The sequence below is a fragment of the Pan troglodytes genome, chromosome 18 (assembly GCF_028858775.2).
Source record: "Pan troglodytes isolate AG18354 chromosome 18, NHGRI_mPanTro3-v2.0_pri, whole genome shotgun sequence".
NCBI lineage: Eukaryota > Metazoa > Chordata > Mammalia > Primates > Hominidae > Pan > Pan troglodytes.
Window position 1 is genome coordinate 55,366,170 of NC_072416.2, and position 17,779 is coordinate 55,383,948.

The following is a 17,779-nucleotide window of genomic DNA, read 5'->3' on the forward strand; positions in this document are numbered from 1 at the left end:
CAGATTCTCTGAGCATGAGTGGACCTTGGCTGCTGCCAAGGGTGTTCCACTACTTCAAGAAGTATCTAGCCTCCTAACCCCTAACCCCATGCACCAGGCAGCCCATTGGGTTGGGGGGGGGGCGGGGGGGGGTTGAGGAGAGAGAGGTCCCTGGCCTTGGGATCTGTGGCCCCTCTGCCCAGCCCAACTGGCTCATAGCGTGGGATGCTGGCTCCACAACTGGTTTCCCTCAGATTGGCAGCCTGGAGACACCAGTACAGCTCAGTCCTAGACCAAGGCAGAGCTGCTGACTCTTCTGGAGTCTCAGAGATTGTTGCCACTGCCTTTAGGGAAGGCTGCCATGAAGGCAGACGGTGTTTTAATGTGCTCCCAAGGCTGGCAAGCCTCTGCACCCTTCGGTGAGAGCCTGTTGGAGGGCCGGTGCTGGGAAGCCCTCTCCCCAGTGCACTAGCCCAATGCTCTCTATGGGCAGATAGAGAACTCAGGCCCCACGAGAGGCAAGCCTTATCCAAGGCACGGCTACAGAGTTGAGGAGCCAAGAGCCACAGAGTTATCGGGGATGGGTTGGCAGCCACCTTGTTCTTTGGGCTAACAGGGGCCAGAGCAGAGGTGGGAGTGGGTGCAAAGCAGGGAGCGGGAGACCGGGAGGTGGAGGCAGGGAGGCCAGGGCTCTCTCCTGGGTCCTGAGCTGTCCACATTCTGCTAATTATGGTGGTGGGAGGGGGGTTCTCCACTCTGATGCTGTGGATAACCTGGGGTGGCTCCGGGCCTCAGTTTCCCCATCTATCCATATGAAGTTGGACTCAATCCTTCTTTCAGCAGACCCTGCACCAAGCCCCTGCTGACTTCAGGCTCCCTGCTGGGCTCTGGAGATGCATAGATCAACAAGGTCCCCCAGGAGCTTGGGATTCTAAGAGGGGAAATTTAGGGGTCCATCCTGATGTGGGCGAGGCATTCTCTGGATCAAAGAAGAACTTGTCAGACCCAGGATGGAGGGGCCCTGAGTCTCTCCCGGCCCCTTGGTGCCCCGCTCTCTATTCCACGGCCTGCTGGCCTTTTGTGTGTTGCCCACTTAGGATCAAGGGCCCCAGGCCAGATCCTAGGGCATGTTCCCAGCTCGTGGCAGGAGAGGAGGCCTTTGTACCCAGGCAGGCCCGGTCCAGCCTCCCGGGGAAGGTCCCAGTATGACAAGCCTAGGATGGTAAGAAGCCCAGGGACACAAAGCCGGCTTGGTTCCTTGGCAACATCCTGAGGAATCCAGCGGCTGCACACTGGCTCCCTTCCTCTCCCCTCCCACCCTCCTGCCTGCGGGGGCTGGAGGCGGAGGCAGCCAGCCCCATTATAAAAAGCCACAGATCTCTGGCGGCGGCAAGGGGACAGCACTGAGCTCTGCCGCCTGGCTCTATCCGCCTGCCTGGCCCCCGCCGGGACTCTTGCCCACCCTCAGCCATGGCTCCGATATCTCTCTCGTGGCTGCTCCGCTTGGCCACCTTCTGCCATCTGACCGTCCTGCTGGCTGGTAAGTGGGGCTGGACTTGGGCACAAACAGGGTAGGGAGCCCCCAGCCCCTTGTCTATCCCTCCAGCCTGACATCAGGGGCCCCAGACCCTGCCTGGGTAAAGCTCAAGGCCGGTGGCAACCGCTTCCCCAGGGATGTGCGAGAGGGGGCTGGGCACCTCCCTTCCCCCAGATGCAGCGCTGGACAGATTTCCAGTTGCCAGCGACTGCCCTGCCTGGCCCAGCGAGCAAAGTGGCTGTGCCTGGAAGCACAGAGAGGTGGTGTGGGTGGCATAAGGGAGCCAGGTGTGGGTGTGCCAGGAGGGTGGGGGTGGAGGGAGCCTGCAGAAGCTCCTGCTGGGCACTGGGGTGGGAGTCCCTGGCTGACAGTGGCTGGCTCTTTCCATCAAGCGTTAATGTGTAACCCGCAGCCCTGGCCCTGGGCCAGGCCACAGTTGGGACTTTCTCCTGTCCTGTTTTCAAAGCCCCCAGGATTAGGGGGCCCAGGACCAGTGAAGGTCAAGGTCACTGCAGCTCATGGTTGGGGCTTGCCACTGCTGTGCTAGTCTATAGCCCCAGTTGCTCTGCCTGTGTCTACCCGTCATGCTGTCTTCCTCCTCCAAGCACAGTGTAGAAAATGCTTTTGCCTCTAGTCACTTGCTTACTGAAGCCCAGGACCTGGTAGGGGTACATAATTAACTATCCTACCTGATATGGATAAGATGGAGGCCCAGAGAGGTTTAGAAACTGGCCTGACAATGCACAGCCAGCAAGTAGGGCAGGAGAGGGTAAGACACATGGGACTGAATGCAGGAGAGAGCACAGATGCACACTCACCACCTCTGTGGGCCACATCACCTCCATGAACCGCTAGCCAGCCCCCTCCTCAGGGAGTGCCCCCACCATCTGGCAGGGTGACATTCAGAGAAGGTGGGCACACAGCAAGTCTGGGAGAATGAGAAGTAGTCCCCAGCGTCCAGATATTTCCATGGAGCAAACTCATCCTGAGGCAGGGAGCAGGTGTGTGGGTGGGTGGGCACGTGAGGGTGGTGGAGGCAAATTCCTGCTGGCTTCCTGCTGTCTGGGCTGGGGCCCTGAAGCCTGAGGTGTCTGGGGACAGTGAGATCTGGAAAGCGGGGAGTCAGATGGCGGCTGCTTTGCCACAGTCCTGCTATGTGACCCTGAGCAGGGTCTTGCCTCCTCTGGTCCCAGTTGCTGCATCTTTAAATATAGCTATTACCTCTCCGGTGGATTGGGGGAGGGTGACGAGGTTCCAATGCCTATGGGGGTGTTTTGAAGAGGGCGGAGGAGGAGGATTACTTTTCCAAGCTGAGAAAGGGAAGGGTCCTAGGCTAGGATGGAAAGGGGACACTGGGGGACCCTGGGTGCTCAGACTAGCAGCCTGAGGCTTTAGAACCAGGCTTCTGCCCTCATCTTGGTCATTGGCTTTACTGGAAGATCCTGGGCATTATTGGAACCTTTCTCAGCCTCACTTTCTCCTCCTGTAAAACTAGGCATTTGACCAGGCTCACCTTGGAAGTCCTCTCCCGCGCTGACATGTATGGCTCTGAGAGGCCCTCGGGAGCCCCTGTAGGACGAGGGGGTGGTTTGGAAGCCAGAGAGACCCCGAGAGGAGGCTGGGGGGTTCGTAGCTGCTGCCCTGACTAGTGTGGGGCAGCTGCGTCAGTCCCCAAATGTGGGTTTGTGGGGCTGTGTCAGGCAGGAGGCTTCTGTGCTTTATATAACAAACCTGCAGCTACGAGTCAGTGCAGAGCATTGCCCCCCCCCACTCCAAGAGCTGACGCATTCACTCCCACTCAAGTCCTGGCAAGAAAGAGAAAAAAAAAACGAATCTGTTTTAAGCTCCTATAGCCTACCCGCCTCATTAGCAGTGGGGGTGGATGGGGAGGGCATGGGAGGATAAATTCAGGAGTGTCAGATCCAGGCCCCTGTCTAATTTAAATAAAAATTCCTCCATTTTTCTGTTGGTTAAGGTATTATGCCACAAAGCGCTTCCTTAGGCATTTTGTCCATTCATTCAACAAATAGTTATTGGACACCTACTGTGTAACAAGCCTGGTTCTAGGTACTGGGGCGGCATCAATAAATAAAACAGCCAAGGACCTCAGCCCTTGGGGTGCTGTAATTCAACTGCAGAGGACACATAATACACAAAGTAAGTCAGTAAACAATGTGGTCTGTTGGAAGGAGAAAAGGCACTGTGCTCAAAAAATAGAGAGGGGTGGAGGGGTGGCTGGGCGCAGGGGCTCATTCCTGTAATCCCAGCACGTTGGGAGGCCAAGGCGGGCAGATCACCTGACGTCAGGAGTTCAAGACCAGCCTGGCCAACATCATGAAACCCTGTCTCTACTAAAAATACAAAATTAGCTGGGCGTGGTGGTGCATGCCTGTAGTCCCAGCTACTTGGGAGGCTGAGGCAAGAGAATCGCTTGAACCTGGGAGGCAGAGGTTGGAGTGAGCCGAGATCGTGCCACTGCACTCCAGCCTGGGTGACAGAGCGAGACTCCATTTAAAAAAAAAAAGAAAAGAAAAGAAAAGAAAAGAAAAAGAAAAATAGAGAGGAGAGAAGAGAGGTGTTGACATTTTAAATAGGGGGTTAGGGAAGCCCACTGAGTAGGTGGCTTTGCACAGTTTGGAGGGGGGTGAGGGCGGGAGCCATGTGGATATCTCTAGAGCAATGGTCCTCAGTGAGTAATTTTGCTCCCCTATGGGCCATTTGGCAATTTCTAGAGACATTTTTTACTTGTTACAAATGTCCCAATGTTTTTGGTTCAGTTGAGCTACTCGCCTCTAGTGTGTAGAGGCCAGAGATGCTGCCAAACCTCCTATAGTACCCGGGACAGCCCCCAAAACAAAGAATTGTCTGGTCCAAAATGTCAGTAGTGTCACTGTTGAGAAACCTTGCCCTAAGGGAAAAATGCTCCAGAAGTTAAAAAATGCTTATTCTCACAACCACACTGTGAAGCAGGTATTGTCACGTCCATTTTACAAGTAAGGAAACTGAGGCTCAGAGAGTCCGAGTGACTTGCTCAGGACACACAGCTGGGCAATGGCTCAAGCCCTCCCTTTATCACCTCATCCAGCAACCCAGGACATTTCCTGAGTCTCCTTCTAAGACCCTGGAAGACTCTTAGAAGTCCTTGAGGTCCAGCCTAAAGGAGAATTCCTCCAAGAAGCCTCCCGTGATCATTTGAAGTTGGAAGTGGTCTCTCCCTCATGTAAACCCCAATATGTTTGTGGTATGTTCTGGAACACTGTGTTTCTACCTGGCATCTAGGGTAGCCTAGAACAGTGGGGTGTTTAGGGGCTGAGTAGAAAACTAGCTCTGCCACCATGCAGCTGTGTGGCACTGGGCACATTTAACCTCTCTTATTTCCAGCTTCTGCATCTGTAAAGTGGGGATAATACTCCCTTTGCAGGAATGTTGGGAATTAAAGAGAGCAGATGTGTACATGCTGGACACAGGGTCCAATACACAGTAGGTGTTCAATTAAAAAAAAATAAATAAAAGCTCTGATACTTTGTGTGCCTAATTTACCTGTCCATCAGGCTGGGAGCCTTCTGAGGCCAGAGGCATTCCTTGTTCATCTCACTGTACCTCACAGCACCCAGCACAGGGCCTGGCAAGAGGAACTAGCATTTGTTGGTTGACTGAATAAACAGAGTGATCTGATGGCATTTATTGGGATGGAAGCACTCTCTTCAAACTCAGCACCAGTGCCTATGGGATAAAGAGCTCAAGGTTAAGGATAAGAGGGCCTGAGATTTTTGTACATACTCAAAAGTAATTCCAGCCAGTGTTGGCTGAATCAGGAAGTGGATGGATGGACAGACGGATGGATGGATGGATGGATGGATGGATGGATGGATGGATGGGTGGATAGATGGATGAATGGATGGATGGATGGATGGATGGGTGGATGGATGGACAGATGGATGGATGGAAGAAGGGATGGGGAGGGGATGATGAGGGATGGATGAGTAGGTGAGATAAAAGGGGGCGGAAGATTGACAGGTGGTAGGTAGGGGAGAGGAAGTGGGTAGATGGCTGAATGGAGATGAATAGGGGTTGGGCAGGAGGTGGCAGGTGGGTGAGGAATGGGTAGAAGATTGATAAGAGTGGGTGGACGGGTGGATGGATAGGTAGATAGATGCATTAAAGAGAGATAAGTAAATTGAGACTAATTTCATTCAATGAATATTGATTGAGTATCCACCTTGTGCTTGATGCTGGGAAACTATGATACCAAGACAGACAAGGTCCCTGCCTTCCTGACACTCCTATGACAGATAATATATGACTGGCTGGATGAGGCATTGTCTCCATTTACAGAAAGGAAAATTTCAGCTCTGAGAAGGGACAGGCTCCCCAGGTCAGTTAAACAATCTTCCTGGCAGAATCAAGAACTGAGCCGGGCCAGGACCATTCAGGGACCGTGGCAGAGGGTGGGGACTTTGGAGACAGGATGACTCTGTGGCTCTTTAAAGCCCTGGAGGTGGGCAATGGCTTTCCCCATCTTGGATTTGGGGCGCACAGAATGGACCTTCTTTCCTATCCATTGGGCAGCCTCCCTTGCCTCCTCCTGTCTCTGGTCACTCAGGGGCACCGTATTTTCTGGGGCTTCCCAAAGAAGACACCTGCAGGCCATTTTAGGGGACTGCCACCTGGCTCCACTCAATAGGGCCTGGGGAGGCTGCAGGTGAGTCAGTCTGAGGTTCCATTGCAGAAGGAGGGTGGCCAGCCCACACAGTGACTTTTATATCCTGGTTACTCAGAGAGAAAGGACAGCCCTGTGACCTGGGGAGCCCCTCCTGCACACAACCCCCAACCCCCTGAAGCTACTAGTGCTTCTCCTTGATGACTCAACCCAGACCTGCCGGCCCTAAACCACCTTCCCACAAAGCAGGGTGGGCCAAAGCTAAGGGGGAGCGATGGAGAGAGGAAGCAGCAGACTCTACAAAGTCTCTCTGTGTGTGCAAGCATGCATGTGCCTGTATTTGGGAAAGTGGTGTATGTTTGCATGGCCACATATATGTAAATATTTATGCATGAGCAGTTCGTGTTCTGGTGGAGCCCAGGGATGCCCTGGGGGTTTCCCAGGCTCTGAAGGGCTAGATAAGATCAGCTTGCTCTCTTGACTGCCCTGGTCTCCAGATGTTTGCAAAACCCTCTGGGGTCTTGCTTTTGCTGCACATAACCTTGACTCAGATCTGAAACTCAAGCTCTTCCTTGTTTTTTATACTCATCCTCCTTGAGCTCAAGCTAAGCAGAAAAAAATTTGCTGGAGATTATAGAGGAAGAGAAAAGGTGGAAATTCAATGTAAACAACTTCAAATGTTTATATCAAATAGTTGGGTTTATTTGTCCTGTCCCGGGGTTTCTCTCTGGTTCCACGTGACACTCAGCTACTGCCTGCTCCTTCCGCCCCACTCTGCCCCCACCTTATTCATACCGTCCATCTCCAACCTTCCTCCTTACTCTTCTTGCTCCAGGAATTTCAAATGCCTCTTCCCTCCTAGGTAGGATGACTCAGTACCTTTCAGCAACTGCTCTCAGGCTCATTCTGGCTCTCAGCAGCAGAACAAAGGATCATCTATTCAGCAGACCCCACCTTCCTTAGAAAGCAGTTGTACTTATATATTTTTTAAAAAGTTTATTGCTGGGCATGGTGGCTTGCATCTGTAATCCCAGCTATTCCGGAGGTTGAAGTGGGAGAATCACTTGCGGTCGGGGTTCAAGACCAGCCTGGGCAACATAGCAAGACCCTGTCTCTTAAAAAAATTAGCCAGGCATGGTAGCAGGCACCTGTAGTCCCAGCTACTTGGGAGGCTGAGGCAAGAGATCTCTTTTTTTTTTTTTTTTTTTTTTGAGACGGAGTCTTGTTCTGTCACCCAGGCTTTAGTGCAGTGGTATGATCTCGGCTCACTGCAACCTCTGCCTCCCGGATTCAAGCAATTCTCCTGTCTCAGCTTCCCGAGTAGCTGGGACTAAAGGTGCACACCATCATGCCAGGCTAATTTTTGTATTTGTAGTAGAGACAAGTTTTCACCATATTGATCAGGCTGGTCTCAAACTCCTGACCTCAGATGATCTATCTGTCTCGGCCTCCCAACGTGCTGGGATTACAGGTGTGAGCCACCGCACCCAGCCAGGAGGATTTCTTAAGCCCAGGATTTTGAGGTTGCCGTGAGCTAGGATTATACCACTGCACTCCAGCCTGGGCAACAGAACAAGACCCTATCTCTTAAAAAAAAATGGCAGCGGGAAGAAATAAGGCAGAGGTGAGGGGATAGGCAAGGCCACAGGCCCGGTGGGGACTAGAGCCGGCCTGGTAGGAGAACCTGCTCCATCACTTGCTGGCTGTGTGACCTTAGCAGGTCCCTGTTACTCTCAGATTCATCCCCCCTGCTGCACAATGGACCACTTAATTTTAAAAATTAACTCGGGCATGGTGGCTCACGCCTGTAATCCCAGCACTTTGGGAGGCCAAGGAGGGCAGATCACCTGAGGTCGGGAGTCTGAGACCAGCCTGACCAACATGGAGAAACCCCATCTCTACTAAAAATACAAAATTAGCCAGGAGTCATGGCACATGCCTGTAATCCCAGCTATTCGGGAGTCTGAGGCTGGAGAATCACTTGAATCTGGGAGGCCGAGGTTGCGGTGAGCCGAGATCATGCCATTGCACTCCAGCCTGGGCAACAAGAGCAAGACTCCAACTCAAAAAAAAAAAATTAAACTCTTAATATGTGCCAGGCAAAAAGAACTCTATAAATAAGAATTCACGTTTCTTATTCTTACAACAAGACTATGAGGTAGATGCTATTTTTGTTCCTATTTTACAGGTGGGGAAACTGAGGCATAGAGAAGTTTGGCAGGGGAGGGAGGCTGAGTCAAAGGCCTTGAAGGCCAGGGTGTACAGGGGATCAGTTTTGGCTTGGGTGGTGTGGCCGGGACAATCTGGCATGGGGTTGGGAAGCCAGATGCCCACAGACATCCCTGCTGACCAGGAACCTCTTTGAACTCAGGACAGCACCACGGTGTGACGAAATGCAACATCACGTGCAGCAAGATGACATCAAAGATACCTGTAGCTTTGCTCATCCACTATCAACAGAACCAGGCATCATGCGGCAAACGCGCAATCATGTAGGTACTGCCCTCGAGGCCTCTGAAATCCCCTTCGGGCCCTTGGAATATTCCCAGACCTCTGAGAATCTACGTCCACACCTCCGCTCCCAGACCTGGGCTCCCAGCCAAAGTCCTCAGCACACGCTTCTCTTGCCCCTGGCCTGCAGGCCACCTCACTGACCTTAATTTCTGTGCTACATGGCTAAGGTGGAGAGTGGCTTCCTGAATGGCCCAGTGTGGCTGGGTGGCAGCCACCCTGGCTTGTGGCCTGGAGCAGCCATGAAGGGTGGTAATTCCTCCTGAACTGAAGCACATGTTACCCCACACTCGAACCCACTATATTTCATGGGGCGGTGTGGGTAGGTGTAAAGCATGACGGTCTTACTTAAAATGCAGATTCCAGACTCTAACAGACCTGATGCAAATCCTGCCTTCCCTCTTACTGGCTGGGTGGCCCTGCTTCCATTGCTTACTTTTTGCACCTTGGTTTCCTTGTCTGTAAAATGGGTAGCTAGGACAGGATGTAACTAAAGTGCTTGGCAAGGGCGCGGTGGCTAATGCCTGTAATACCAGCACTTTTGAAGGCCGAGGTTGGTGGATCACTTGAGGCCAGGAGTTCAAGACCAGGCTGGCCAACATGGTGAAACCCCATCTCTACTAAAAATACAAAAACTAGCCTGGCATGGTGGTGGGCGCCTGTAATCCCAGCTACTCGGGAGGTTGAGGTAGGAGAATCACTTGAACCCAGGATGCAGAGGTTGCAGTGAGCCAAGATGGCACCACTGCACTCTGGCCTGGGCAACATTGTGAGACTCCATCTCAAAAAAAAGAAAAAAAAAAAGAAAAAGACAAAGAAAAATAAATAAAGTGCCTGGCAGGGTGCTGTCAGTAGGAGCTGCAGAAATCACTATCTCCATTTGACAGACAGGAAACAGGGCCATTTCGAGACTTTGGGGAGGGATTGAACCATTGTACCCCTGGCTGTTGAGGACCCTGGCAATCTTGGTCACTTGCTCCTCCTGGGGGCTCTCTTGGGTCCTGTCTAACCAGCCAGCCCTGAGGCCTTTCCCCAGGACTGACTTTTGGGACCTAAAGCAGCCTCAGCCAGACCTAGAGGCCGGGCAGCAGGAAATGGCCAATGGCCCTTTGCTTTCTAGGCTCAGCTAAAGGAAGTCTGGCACTTCCTCTCCTCAATTATGCAGTTTCTTTTTTTTTTTTTTTCTTTTTTATTGATCATTCTTGGGTGTTTCTCGTAGAGGGGGATTTGGCAGGGTCACAGGACAATAGTGGAGGGAAGGTCAGCAGATAAACAAGTGAACAAAGTTCTCTGGTTTTCCTAGGCAGAGGACCCTGCGGCCTTCCGCAGTGTTTGTGTCCCTGGGTACTTGAGATTAGGGAGTGGTGATGACTCTTAACGAACATGCTGCCTTCAAGCATCTGTTTAACAAAGCACATCTTGTACCACCCTTAATCCATTCAACCCTGAGTGGATACAGCACATGTTTCAGAGAGCACAGGGTTGGGGGTAAGGTCACAGATCAACAGGATCCCAAGGCAGAAGAATTTTTCTTAGTACAGAACAAAATGAAAAGTCTCCCATGTCTACCTCTTTCTACACAGACACGGCAACCATCCGATTTCTCAATCTTTTCCCCACCTTTCCCCCCTTTCTATTCCACAAAACTGCCATTGTCTTCGTGGCCCGTTCTCAATGAGCTGTTGAGTACACCTCCCAGATGGGGTGGTGGCCGGGCAGAGGAGCTCCTCACTTCCCAGTAGGGGCGGCCGGGCAGAAGCGCCCCTCACCTCCCGGACGGGGCGGCTGGCCAGGCGGGGGGCTGACCCCCCCCACCTCCCTCCTGGACGGGGCGGCTGGCCGGGCAGAGGGGCTCCTCACTTCCCAGTAGGGGCGGCCGGGCAGAGGCGCCCCTCACCTCCCGGACAGGGCGGCTGGCCCGGCGGGGGGCTGACCCCCCGACCTCCCTCCCAGACGGGGCGGCTGGCTGGGCAGAGGGGCTCCTCACTTCCCGGTAGGGGCGGCCGGGCAGAGGCGCCCCTCACCTCCCGGACAGGGCGGCTGGCCGGGCGGGGGGCTGACCCCCCCCCCCTCCCGGACGGGGCAGCTGGCCGGGCGGGGGGCTGACCCCCCCACCTCCCTCCCGGACAGGGTGGCTGGCCGGGCAGAGGGGCTCCTCACTTCCCAGTAGGGGCGGCCGGGCAGAGGCGCCCCTCACCTCCCGGACGGGGCGGCTGGCCAGGCAGGGGGCTAACCCTCCCACCTCCCTCCCGGACGGGGCGGCTGGCCGGGCCGGGGGCTGACCCCCCCACCTCCCTCCCGGACGAGGCGGCTGGCCGGGCAGAGGGGCTCCTCACTTCCCGGTAGGGGCGGCCGGGCAGAGGCGCCCCTCACCTCCCGGACGGGGCGGCTGGCCGGGCGGGGGGCTGACCCCCCCACCTCCCTCCCGGACGAGGAGGGAGGACGCTCCTCACTTCTCAGACGGGGTGGCTGCCGGGTGGAGGGGTTCCTCACTTCTCAGACGGGGCGGTTGCCAGGCAGAGGGTCTCCTCACTTCTCAGACAGGGCGGCCGGGCAGAGACGCTCCTCACATCCCGGACGGGGCGGCAGGGCAGAGGTGCTCCCCACATCTCAGACGATGGGCGGCCGGGCAGAGACGCTCCTCACTTCCCAGATGTGATGGCGGCCGGGAAGAGGCGCTTCTCACTTCCTAGATGGGATGGCGGCCAGGCAGAGACGCTCCTCACTTTCCAGACTGGGCAGCCAGGCAGAGGGGCTCCTCACATCCCAGACGATGGGCGGTCAGGCGGAGACGCTCCTCACTTCCCAGACGGGGTGGCTGCCAGGCAGAGGCTGCAATCTCGGCACTTAGGGAGGCCAAGGCAGGCGGCTGGGAGGTGGTTGTAGCGAGCCGAGATCACGCCACTGCACTCCAGCCTGGGCGCCATTGAGCACTGAGTAAACGAGACTCCGTCTCAATTATGCAGTTTCTAAGGTGGGCAAGGTACTGAGTGTGCTCCTGCCGGACCTCTTTGCTGATCAGTCAAGGCTTACTTCTCCAAGACACCCCCAAGTATTTTTTGTTTTCTAGATGAAGGGGAAGAAGGAAGTTGGGGAGGGGATCACTGTGCCCAGGGGGCCTGCAGGGTCATACTTGCTTCCTGAACTTCTCTGGTTTCCCGGCATCCTGGAGCCAGATGCCTTTACTTCACCTCTCTGAGCCTTGGTTTCCTCATCTGTAAAATGGGGATGAGCCTGGTAGCCACCTTGTGGAATGGATGTAAGGTTTAGACATGGGCAAAATGTCAAGCACAGGCCGTGGCATGGAGCCAGGGCCTCTGTCAGCTCTGAGCTGTGGGCTTGGTTGTGAACCAGCCACACAGGGCTTCAGAGGAAGTTCAAGATTTGGAGGGCACTCGGGATCCCAATGAGGCTGCCACATGTTTGGCTCTAGCCCCTTCTGCCCGTGAACACACATCAGGAGGGGAGGAGAGGGGCCCGGAGCACATCCTGTAGCTGTGAAACCGAAGGAGAGGAGCAACAAGACTCACAAAGTCTCATAAGGCCTGTTCCAGAGTGAGGAGGCCCCATACAGAGCTCACCTGAAGTACCCCCCAGCAGAAGACTCAAAGCCCAGAGCCCCCTGCCTTAATGGTAACAATATTATCGACATTGTTATTATTTTCAGCTATTACTGATCTACTCTGAGCTGGGTGCTTCACATAATTTACCTTTTTTTACAGTAACACAGAAGTAGGGTGATCAACTCGTCCCTGTTTGCCTGGGGACTTCCCCAGTTTTAAAATGGAAAGTCCCCCATCCTGAGCACCCCCTCCGTCCCAATTTTTCTGGGATGGCTGGTCACCCTGCAGATGGGAGGCTTTCCTATCTCCATTTCTAGGGTGAGGACCTGGGAGCTCAGGAGAGCGGGTTGCCCCAGCTGGTCAGTTGCCTCACAGACGCTAAGTGGGAGGGCAGGGTTTCCAGCCAGGTGTGTTCACCTGCAGAGTATTGGTGCTGTGCCCCCACACCACGCTGGCCCGGCTTTCTGGTATCTGGGCATAACCGAATCCCTGTCTTCCTCCCTTGTAGCTTGGAGACGAGACAGCACAGGCTGTTCTGTGCCGACCCGAAGGAGCAATGGGTCAAGGACGCGATGCAGCATCTGGACCGCCAGGCTGCTGCCCTAACTCGAAATGGCGGCACCTTCGAGAAGCAGATCGGCGAGGTGAAGCCCAGGACCACCCCTGCCGCCGGGGGAATGGACGAGTCTGTGGTCCTGGAGCCCGAAGCCACAGGCGAAAGCAGTAGCCTGGAGCCGACTCCTTCTTCCCAGGAAGCACAGAGGGCCCTGGGGACCTCCCCAGAGCTGCTGACGGGCGTGACTGGTTCCTCAGGGACCGGGCTCCCCCCGACGCCAAAGGCTCAGGATGGAGGGCCTGTGGGCACGGAGCTTTTCCGAGTGCCTCCCGTCTCCACTGCCGCCACGTGGCAGAGTTCTGCTCCCCACCAACCTGGGCCCGGCCTCTGGGCTGAGGCAAAGACCTCTGAGGCCCGGTCCACCCAGGACCCCTCCACCCAGGCCTCCACTGCGTCCTCCCCAGCCCCAGAGGAGAACGCTCCGTCTGAAAGCCAGCGTGTGTGGGGTCAGGGACAGAGCCCCAGGCCAGAGAACTCTCTGGAGCGGGAGGAGATGGGTCCCGTGCCAGCGCACACGGATGCCTTCCAGGACTGGGGGCCTGGCAGCATGGCCCACGTCTCTGTGGTCCCTGTCTCCTCAGAAGGGACCCCCAGCAGGGAGCCAGTGGCTTCAGGCAGCTGGACCCCTAAGGCTGAGGAACCCATCCATGCCACCATGGACCCCCAGAGGCTGGGCGTCCTTATCACTCCTGTCCCTGACGCCCAGGCTGCCACCCGGAGGCAGGCGGTGGGGCTGCTGGCCTTCCTTGGCCTCCTCTTCTGCCTGGGGGTGGCCATGTTCACCTACCAGAGCCTCCAGGGCTGCCCTCGAAAGATGGCGGGAGAGATGGTGGAGGGCCTTCGCTACATCCCCCGGAGCTGTGGTAGTAATTCATATGTCCTGGTGCCCGTGTGAACTCCTCTGGCCTGTGTCTAGTTGTTTGATTCAGACAGCTGCCTGGGATCCCTCATCCTCATACCCACCCCCACCCAAGGGCCTGGCCTGAGCTGGGATAATTGGAGGGGGGAGGTGGGATCCTCCAGGTGCATAAGCTCCAAGCTCCCAGGCACTCCCCAGGAGGCCAGCCTTGACCATTCTCCACCTGCCAGGGACAGAGGGGGTGGCCTCCCAACTCACCCCAGCCCCAAAACTCTCCTCTGCTGCTGGCTGGTTAGAGGTTCCCTTTGACGCCATCCCAGCCCCAATGAACAATTATTTATTAAATGCCCAGCCCCTTCTGACCCATGCTGCCCTGTGAGTACTACAGTCCTCCCATCTCACACATGAGCATCAGGCCAGGCCCTCTGCCCACTCCCTGCAACCTGATTGTGTCTCTTGGTCCTGCTGCAGTTGCCAGTCACCCCGGCCACCTGCGGTGCTATCTCCCCCAGCCCCATCCTCTGTACAGAGCCCACGCCCCCACTGGTGACATGTCTTTTCTTGCATGAGGCTAGTGTGGTGTTTCCTGGCACTGCTTCCAGTGAGGCTCTGCCCTTGGTTAGGCATTGTGGGAAGGGGAGATAAGGGTATCTGGTGACTTTCCTCTTTGGTCTACACTGTGCTGAGTCTGAAGGCTGGGTTCTGATCCTAGTTCCACCATCAAGCCACCAACATACTCCCATCTGTGAAAGGAAAGAGGGAGGTAAGGAATACCTGTCCCCCTGACATCACTCATTGACCTGAGGCCCTTCTCTCCAGCCCCTGGATGCAGCCTCACAGTCCTTATCAGCAGAGCACCTTAGACAGTCCCTGCCAATGGATTAACTTGTCTTTGGACCCTGAGGCCCAGAGGGCCTGCAAGGGAGTGAGTTGATAGCACAGATCCTGCCCTGTGGGCCCCCAAATGGAAGTGGGTAGAGCAGAGACCATCCCTGAAGGCCCCGCCCAGGCTTAGTCACTGAGACAGCCCGGGCTCTGCCTCCCATCACCCCCTAAGAGGGAGGAGGGAGGGCTCCAGACACATGTCCAAGAAGCCCAGGAAAGGCTCCAGGAGCAGCCACATTCCTGACGCTTCTTCAGAGACTCCTGCAGGCAGCCAGGCCACAAGACCCTTGTGGTCCCACCCCACACACGCCAGATTCTTTCCTGAGGCTGGGTTCCCCTCCCACCTCTCTCACTCCTTGAAAACACTGTTCTCTGCCCTCCAAGACCTTCTCCTTCATCTTTGTCCCCACCGCAGACAGGACCAGGGATTTCCATGATGTTTTCCATGAGCCCCCTGTTTGTTTCTGAAAGGGACACTACCCGGGAAGGGGGCTGGGACATGGGAAAGGGGAAGTTGTAGGTATAAAGTCAGGGGTTCCCTTTTTTGGCTGCTGAAGGCTCGAGCATGCCTGGATGGGGCTGCACCGGCTGGCCTGGCCCCTCAGGGTCCCTGGTGGCAGCTCACCTCTCCCTTGGATTGTCCCCGACCCTTGCCGTCTACCTGAGGGGCCTCTTATGGGCTGGGTTCTACCCAGGTGCTAGGAACACTCCTTCACAGATGGGTGCTTGGAGGAAGGAAACCCAGCTCTGGTCCATAGAGAGCAAGACACTGTGCTGCCCTGCCCACCTGGCCTCTGCACTCCCCTGCTGGGTGTGGCGCAGCATATTCAGGAAGCTCAGGGCCTGGCTCAGGTGGGGTCACTCTGGCAGCTCAGAGAGGGTGGGAGTGGGTCCAATGCACTTTGTTCTGGCTCTTCCAGGCTGGGAGAGCCTTCCAGGGGTGGGACACCCTGTGATGGGGCCCTGCCTCCTTTGTGAGGAAGCTGCTGGGGCCAGTTGGTCCCCCTTCCATGGACTTTGTTAGTTTCTCCAAGCAGGACATGGACAAGGATGATCTAGGAAGACTTTGGAAAGAGTAGGAAGACTTTGGAAAGACTTTTCCAACCCTCATCACCAATGTCTGTGCCATTTTGTATTTTACTAATAAAATTTAAAAGTCTTGTGAATCAATATGGGTGATTTCTCTGGGGACAAGTCCAGCAACCAGGGCTTCAGAGGGGAAGGAGTGGGGCAGGGGTGGGGGCAAGACCCCTTTCAGCCCTGGAGACCCCTATCTCCAGTTCACCTGGGGCAGACGAGCAGACATTTTTACAGTCAGCAAGAGAAGAAGCACCAGGGATTGGAGTGAGGAGTGCCGAGCCCTCAGCCCAGCTCTGTTCTGCCCAGCTGTGTGATGTTGGGCCAGGGCCCTCACCTCTCTGGGTCTTATAAATGTGAGGCCTCTCCTAGTCTGGCAGGACTCAGAATCCCTCATGAAGCCCTACCCCATGCCTGCTGAACCACCATCCCAGGGGCCCTGGGACCACTCTCAGTGAACTGGTGCCCCATGGGAGGAAACTGGCCTATAGTTTCCTCTTTGTGGCCTTCCTGGTTCAGATGAAGATCAAAGAGGGATTACTTCTTAAGGGACTTGGGAGTTCATAGATGTGCCCCAAGTGTGAGCCTCGTGGTGGCCCCTAAGCTCTTCAGTGTTCTGGGAAGCTTCATAAGAGCTGCTGTGTACAGTTGTGCAGGTTGGAAACTGCACAAGGCTGCCACAGACCAAGTCCAGCCTACTGGTATCCAATATTTCATGAATGTTAGGATGCATCCTTTTCACACTGTGACATGTGTGGAATTGAGACTCGTTTTGTAATCAATGGCTTGTCACAGCTTAATTGGCAGGCTTTTTTTCTTTATTAGTAATTTGTTAAATATCAGAACATCTTACCATCAATCGTATCTTAGATTCAATGTCTACATGAATGGTGTTTTTTAGTAGGCAGGTCCAGGCAGCAGCTGCCATTTGAGATAGAGCAGGCTTGGGTCAGCAATCCCGTTTCCTACCATCCCCTCCACCTCCTGGATCTCCTGGACCTTGTGGCCACATCAGTTACCATTTATCATTGCTTTTCTTTTGTTTTTCTTATAGTGAGGATATTTTTCTCTGAGCCAAGTCTCCATCAAAAGTAGGTCAAAGGCTGGCGCGGTGCCTCACGCCTATAATCCCAGCACTTTGAGAGGCCGAGGTGGGTAGAGCACTTGAAGTCAGGAGTTCGAGACCAGCCTGGCCAACATGGTGAAACCCTGTCTCTACTAAAACTACAAAAATTAGCCAGGTGTCATGGCACACCCCAGTAATCCCACCTACTTGGGAGGCTGAGGCAGGAGAACGGCTTGAACTTGTGAGGCAGAGGCTGCAGTGAGCTGAGATCGCGCCACTGCACTCACTCCAGCCCAGGTGACAGCAAGACTCCGTCTAAAAAAAAAAAAAAAAAAAAAAAAAAGTAGGTCAAGGAAAGCCAGACCATGATGGGCACATGGCTTCTCTCATACCCTGCTGGCTTCCCTTGTTTCACTACCTGCTAAACCTCATAGATTCGGGCTTGTAGGAATCACTCTGCCTCTGTGCAATGCTGTAAATTGCGGCTCTCCCCCTGCCGTGAGCTCCCCCTGCTCTGCCCCAAACCCAAGCTTGTGTAGCTTTCGCCCCTTCCCACCCCCAGGAAGGAGCTCCACCGCAGGCCTGGTTCCAGCCCCCAAACTCTCCCTGCACACCACCCACCAGCAACACAAGACACCAACAGAGGCTTTGAAATGAAAAGATGTGTCTCTGTCTTTTCATCACATTCTTAGGTAAGATTGCAACCTTCTCAGCAGGCTCAGGATGAGAAGCAGGAGTGGGAGAGACTTGTATTCTGGCTCAGTCCAGAGCAATTCCCCAGGGATCCTGGAGTGTTTGTGTAGTTTCATTTTCTTTCAGTTTCAGAGCTAAATGTTAGCTGAAGCCATTCCCACAATTAATGCACAGTTTGGATGGGACCATTTTTTTGTTTTTTTGAGACAGAATCTCACTCTGCCACCCAGGCTGGAGTGCAGTGGGTGATCTTGGCTCACGGCAGCCTCCACCTCCCAGGTTCAAGGGATTCTCCTGCCTCAGCTTCCCGAGTAGCTGGGACTACAGGCGCAT

The 17,779-nt window shown here is 54.9% G+C and overlaps 1 protein-coding gene across 2 annotated transcripts; it reads left to right on the top strand.

Moving 5' to 3' along the window:
* Nucleotides 1-1,295: 1,295 nt before the first annotated feature.
* Nucleotides 1,296-15,776, top strand: CX3CL1 (C-X3-C motif chemokine ligand 1). Of its 2 annotated transcripts, XM_510989.8 has the most exons (3): nt 1,359-1,519; nt 8,548-8,668; nt 12,759-15,776. In XM_510989.8, exons 1-3 carry the CDS (start codon nt 1,450-1,452, stop codon nt 13,759-13,761), a joined length of 1,194 nt encoding a protein of 397 aa, XP_510989.2. In that variant the 5' UTR covers nt 1,359-1,449; the 3' UTR covers nt 13,762-15,776. The 2 variants fall into 2 exon arrangements, with proteins under 2 accessions (XP_016785387.1, XP_510989.2); XM_016929898.4 differs by lacking the exon at nt 8,548-8,668 and having other exon boundaries at nt 1,296-1,519.
* Nucleotides 15,777-17,779: the final 2,003 nt, after the last annotated feature.

Bases quoted from the DNA above. Each gene is read 5' to 3' on its own strand.
- CX3CL1 (XM_510989.8), top strand. From the start codon at position 1,450: ATGGCTCCGATATCTCTCTCGTGGCTGCTCCGCTTGGCCACCTTCTGC. The intron at 1,520-8,547 runs GTAAGTGGGGCT...CTTTGAACTCAG, and splicing joins TCTGACCGTCCTGCTGGCTG to GACAGCACCACGGTGTGACG. The intron at 8,669-12,758 runs GTAGGTACTGCC...CCTCCCTTGTAG, and splicing joins TGCGGCAAACGCGCAATCAT to CTTGGAGACGAGACAGCACA.